The sequence below is a fragment of the Acanthisitta chloris genome, unplaced genomic scaffold (assembly GCF_000695815.1).
Source record: "Acanthisitta chloris isolate BGI_N310 unplaced genomic scaffold, ASM69581v1 scaffold22793, whole genome shotgun sequence".
Taxonomy (NCBI): domain Eukaryota; kingdom Metazoa; phylum Chordata; class Aves; order Passeriformes; family Acanthisittidae; genus Acanthisitta; species Acanthisitta chloris.
Window position 1 is genome coordinate 1 of NW_008663555.1, and position 6065 is coordinate 6065.

The window sequence follows — 6065 nt, forward strand, 5'->3', positions numbered from 1 at the left end:
ATAGAGAGGGTTTGGGGGGCAGTGAGGTGGTCTGTATGGGGGGAATGGGGAAAGATGTGGAGAGGGTTTGGGGGACAGTCAGGAGGTCTATAGAGAGGGTTTGGGGGGCAGTGAGGTGGTCTGTATGGGGGGAATGGGGAAAGATGTGGAAAGGGTTTGGGGGACAGTCAGGAGCTCTATGGAGAGATATTGGGAAGCAGTGAAGAGTTCTGTACTGGAGGGAATGGGGAGGGCTATAGAGAGGGTTTGGGGGGCAGTGAGGTGGTCTGTATGGGGGGAATGGGGAAAGATGTGGAGAGGGGTTACAGTCAGGAGGTCTATAGAGAGGGTTTGGGGGGCAGTGAGATGGTCTGTACTGGGGGGAATGGGGAAAGATGTCGAGAGGGTTTGGGGGACAGTGAGGAGCTCTATAGAGAGGCTTTGGGGGCAGTGAAGAGTTCTGCACTGGGGGGAATGGGGAGTGCTATAAGGGTTTGGGGGGCAATGAAGAGCTCTGTATTGGGGTGAATGGGAGGGATTGAGGAGCCCCATAGTGGGGTGAATGGGGGAAGTGGGGTGCATTGTAGGGAGTTTTTTTGGGGGGCAGTGGGGAGCTCTGTCCTGGGGTACAGAAACAGTTCTAGGGTGCCCTGTAGAGAGGTTTTTGGAGACTGAGGTGCCCTGGGCTCCCCCAGATATATGTGGATGTCCTTTTGCTTGGAATCTGCAAGAAATGGGAAAAGCAAAGCGGTTGGAAAAGGCAGAGGGACCAAGGAGAGGGTGAAAGGTGGATGCTCACCCTGGGATTGGTGTTGGGGGAATTCTGGTGGCCAGGGATGAGCTCCAGAGGGAATGAGGGAGAAGATGAGCTGGGAGAAGGATTTGTGGCCAGAGCTGTGGGAAACACTATGGGAAAAGCCTTGAGAGGTGCCTGGGATGTGAGTGGAGGCAGCAGGAAAATCCCAGAGGATGTCCAACAGGTTGGCTCAGTGCTGCTGCTCTGCTCCAGAGAGAGCTGAGTGCTTCCCTTCTGGTTTTTCCCTGAGTTAGGCTCTTCTTCCCAAAGCTGGGATGCTCCAACTCATCTCCCTGAAGGGAGAGACTAGAATTCCCTAGGCATCCCTTGTTTTCTTCTCACTATTGAATGGCATTTTTAGGGAATGCTCCACCTGCACTTGAACTCAGTGGGGCTGGGAAAGAGGAATAGGGAATTCCACAAGGATCTCTTCCAGGAGGAGATAGTATCGGCATGGAAGAGGTTCTCCATGCTGTGCTCCTTGCTCCATCCATCCTCATGGGAATGGATTGTTCAGGAATCCAAGTCAGCTCCAGAATGGGAGTGTATGTGTGTGGATTTTGGGAGGTGTTGAACTGTTGTCTCATTGACAGCAGTGACACCAGCAACAAACCTCCTGTGTGTGAGGGCAAGGAGGCCTTTCCCAGGAATTCTTTCCCATCTGGATAAGGGAATGCTCCCAGGGAGGCTTCTGCCTGCAGGAGGGAATAGTTCTGGTGTAAAAAGTGCAGATTTGGGCTGTGGTGATGCTGCTGGTGATCATGGGCTAGTGCTGGGAATGGTTGGAAAACTCATTCCAGAGCCAGGAAAACTGGGATCAACACTAAATAGATCCAAGAAGAGCTGCTTGGCTTTGTTGGCATCATGGATCACCCCAAACTTAGCTGAGCAAGGACAAGAATGAAGGAACTCATTGGAAAACCAAACCTTCTGTTGGGTTTACTCTTGGACAATAGCAGACCTCTAAATACATCCCTGTGTCTTGGTTTTCCTTAATTCCCTACTCCAGAATGCCCTTCTTCCAGTGGGAAGCCCAACCACGCAGACATCCTGCTTGTAAACTTACAGTATGTGTCAGAAGTGGAAATAATCAACGACCGCACGGAAACGCCTCCACCGTTAGCCTCCCTCAACGTCAGCAAGGTGAGGGTTGGGCTGCAGGGATCCCCTGGGCTGGGAATTGCACTTTTCCCAAAGGGATCTGCAGGGATCTGACACTGGAGCTCATCTGTTTCCAGCACAGCTTCCTGCAGATATGGTGTGGGGTTTGGATTTTGAGGGTTTGGGGATGGATTTTGGTGGGTTCTGGGGCTGGAGATTGATTTGGGAGTTTGGGTATGGAATTTAGTGATTTGGGCCTGGATTTTGGGTGGGTTTGGGGTCTGGATGTTGGCATTTTGGGCCTGGATTTTGGCAGGTTTGGGGCTTGGATCTTGGTAGGTTTGGGGCCTGGATTTTGGTGGGTTTGTAGGTTTTGGGGTCTGAATTTGGAGGGCTTTGGCTCTGGATTTTGGTAGGGTTTGGGCCTGGATTTTGGGTGAGTTTAGAGTCTGAATGATTGTATTTTGGGTATGGATTTGGATGAGTTTGGAGCCTGGAATTTGGTGGTTTGGGCCTGGATTTTGGAGATTTAGGGTCTGGATTTTTGCAGGTGTTTAGGACATTTTGGGTTTGGATGAAACTCTTTGAGGTGTGTTGAGTCTTCATGACCTGCTCTGGGCTTGACATACTGTGGCTGACCCTTTCCCTTGGGATTGCTCCATGGTGAAGCTGAGCTCCTGGGAGAGGGAATTCCCATCTCCAGCTCATCCAAGAGAATCCTCCTGAGGAACTGAATGCTCCTTTGGGCTGGGGAGCTGCTCCCTGGACACCTGCACACCCTCTGCTCCATATTTACACCATGTTTACTCCAGCATGGATCTGCCAGGTGGAATTAAGCACCTGGATGTCCTCCCATTACATGAGTGCAGGTTGCTGCCTGGAATTCTGGCCAGGAATTCCAGTGTTGGGATCTCTGGAGTGGCTTTTGGTAAGGTTAAGGCTATAAGCCTGTTTCCACTTGGGCAAAGTCCAACGGTTGTGATCCTTTCTGGCTCCATGGCAGCTCTGGAACCTTTGGAAGAGGGAATGATGAGAAGGGAGAATGGATCTGGTTTCAAGGAAGGGGAAGGGATTCTCGAGCCCGTGGGGGCTCGAGCCCATGGGACAGGGAGGGAAGTTGTCACCTCCTTGTCCTATGGGAACACCTCTCCCAGTACTTTGTGTCACACATGGCACCAGCAGTGGACACCCAGGGAGGTGCCATGGGAGATGTTGGGAACTTTGGGGACACCACTTGTCCTCTGAGGGGTTGGCACCTTCAAGCAGGGCACCCATCAGCATTCCAGGGAGATTCTGGAGGGATCTCCACGATCCCTCAGACTGTGCTTGGATCTCCACACCAGTCTCCTGGCCCCCAGTGGGATGGGGGTCATCCTGGCATTGGGAGGGCCCTGGCATGGCCCTTGGTGGTGGCCCTGGCATGGCCCTTGGTGGCCTTCACTGTCTCTTCTTGCTTCCTGCTGCGTATTCCACCATTCATCTGGAGCTGAGCAGGGAAGTGACTCATCCATTCATGCTGCCTGCACAAGGTGTGTGTGTCCCTGTCCCAGGCTCTTCAGCAGCTCTGGAGGTGTTCACTGCAGGGGGAATGGTGGAATTCCTTGGAATGTTTGAATCCAGGAGGTTCAAATGTCTGAGCTGTTTGTTGTCAGGAATGTCAGTGCTGGATAGGGAAAACACAGCCTATTGCAGGGGAATGATGGGCACAGGGATCCCAAGGGAAATGCTGGGATGGTACTGGGAGCTCTTCATCCACACCTCTCCAGGATTTCCTGAATTTTCCCGGTGGCTGTCTCCTCTCAGGATTGTTCCCAGCCCTGGATGTGTCTTCATTTGCACATCTGGATGCAGCAGCTGCTGGATGAGCATCTCAAGACCTGGGAAAGCCAGAGGTTTTGGAGAAATGGATCTAAAACTCAGGCTGGAGAAGGGGGGGATCTGATCTAACTGGGAAAGTGGGATCTACTGGCTGGGAAGGGAATCTGCTCAGAGCAACTGTACTGGACACAGTAGAAGCAATTCCCAGTACTCTTGTGCTAGGATTCCAGCCCATCCCAGTGTGGTGTGAGGATGCTTTGGAGCAGGTGATGGAGCCAGTGGTGAACCTGGTTTTCCAGCCTTGAAGTAGCACCCCTGGTTGGGTGAGGGGTCATGGTATCCCCAGGGAATGTTGGGGGATGGTGTGGGGTGCAGGAAAGTTCCTGTGGAATGTCATGCCCAGTGGTCTTGGGAGAGAGCAGTTCCCACATGGAATGGGGCAGGTGGTTTTGGAGGGGTTTGTGCTGGGGATGAGGAAGGGTCCTGTCCCTGTTGAGGCTTTCCTTGCTCCCTGGAAGGCTGGGAAGCACTTAGGGAGCATCCCAATGCTCCTGCAGTGATTCTGCTCCCTAGGGCACTGAGAGGGACACAGCAGGGACATGGGATGGATGGACAGGGACACTTGTCCCTTAGGGGCACAGAGGTGTCCCCAGTCAGTGGGAGCTCAGGCTTTCCTTATCCAGAGGGGATTTGGAAGGGATGAAACCATCCTCACACAGCAGGAGGAAGCTGGTCCAGCTTGGGAAGTGCCTGCAGGAGTGAGGAGGTTCCAGGAGGAGGAAGAGGAGGGACAATGCTAATGTGGCTCTTCCCCTGCGGCAGCTCCAGCCGGGAAAAGGCAGCTGGTCCAGGTCTCCTGCCTCCAGGCACTGCATCCTTCTCCTCCCACATCCCTGGGATTTAGCACAGGGCATTTCAGGGTTGGGATTTCCCCTCTCTATTCCCGGACCCTGTGGGTAATCACACTTCCCCACACATGGATACAGCTCCCAAATAACCAATTCTGCTGATTTATTTTATTTTGGAACAGAAGAGCTGCTGTGGGATCAAATTGCTCATACTCCTGTATGGAACATTTATTCCCAATGTATTGGTTATTCCAGGCTCCTCTTCCCTATCTCCATCCCCTCAGTAAACCAAGTAGTGAAGGTGCTTTGGACCTAAAATGCTGGAATTAACTCAGAAAAGGCTGAGGGGAAGGGCCCAGGAGGATGTAGAAAGGTGACATCCACATTCCCAAATATTGAGGGGACACTGGCAGTGGTGATAATGCCTCAAAAAAGGAATTAAGGCTGGAATGTGTGTGCAGAAGGGATGGTGGGAGAGTGGGGAATGCCATGCTTGGTGTTATCCTGATTTAATGATGAGTGGCAGAGCCGTGTCCCTGTGTCCCCTTGGAGTTCCAAGGTGAGATCCAGCAGAATTCCTATTCCCTTTGTTTCCCTTCCAGCTTGCCAACAAAGCACGGACGGAGAAGGAGGAGAAGATGAGCCAGGCATATGCAATTAGTGCTGGTGTCTCCCTGGAGGGGCAGCAGCTCTTCCAGACTATCCATAAGACGTAAGTCCCATCCCTTGAGATCATCTGTCCTATCCCTTGGGATCGCCTGTCCTTTCCTTGGGATCACTGGTGCCTCCTGTGCTCTCTTTAAGGGCCTTCTTGGGGGGATTCACATCTCCACATCCCTTGGGTTTCTCATGGAATGCTCTGATGTGGCCTGGGATGTGCTGGCTGAAGTTCTTAGGGAGGGAGGAATGCTCCATGCCTGCTCCCATCCCCTTCCTGGCACATCCCATCCCTGTGGGCTCCCACCCCTCTCCAGTTGGGTATTCCAGAGTGCTGAGGGATGGAGAGCCACAGGACCACACTGAGGGGCAGGTGGTGGCATTCCAAGGTCAGATTACATTCCCTAATCCCATTTTCCCTTCCTTTTCCCTTCCCTGCAGCATTAAAGACTGTAAATGGCAGGAGAAGAACATAGTTGTGATGGAAGAAGTCGTTATTGCTCCTCCCTACCAGGTGGAAAACTGTAAAGGCAAAGAGGGAAGTGCCCTGAGTCACGTACGGAAAATAGTGAGTGCCACTGGGATACTGGGAATGCTGGGAGGGTGGCACATCCCTGAGGACACCTGTGAGCCCTCCTTGGGTGTGCTCCAGCCCTTCCTGGAGATCCTTAGCCCTTCCTGAAGATCTCCAGCCTCTCCTGCAGATCCCCTTCCCATCCCAGATCCCCTTCCCACCCCTTTTTGAATCTGATTAGGGACTGGGAATACTGGGAAGGTGTCCCATACCTGAGGACATCAGTGAGCCGTCCTTGGGTGTGCTCCAGCCCTTCCTGGAGATCCTTAGCCCTTCCTGAAGATCTCCAGCC

The 6065-nt window shown here is 52.8% G+C and overlaps 1 protein-coding gene across 1 annotated transcript in view; it reads left to right on the forward strand.

Moving 5' to 3' along the window:
• Positions 1-1784: 1784 nt before the first annotated feature.
• The window catches only part of LSM12 (LSM12 homolog (S. cerevisiae)), a gene marked incomplete at its 5' end in the record, with an annotated part of 4749 nt that continues 468 nt past the window's right edge, over positions 1785-6065 (forward strand). Inside the window, 3 exons of the mRNA XM_009071043.1 lie at positions 1785-1918; positions 5145-5254; positions 5641-5767. Of these exons, the coding sequence (XP_009069291.1) occupies positions 1785-1918; positions 5145-5254; positions 5641-5767 (371 nt within the window). The remainder of the gene's footprint in view (positions 1919-5144; positions 5255-5640; positions 5768-6065) is intronic.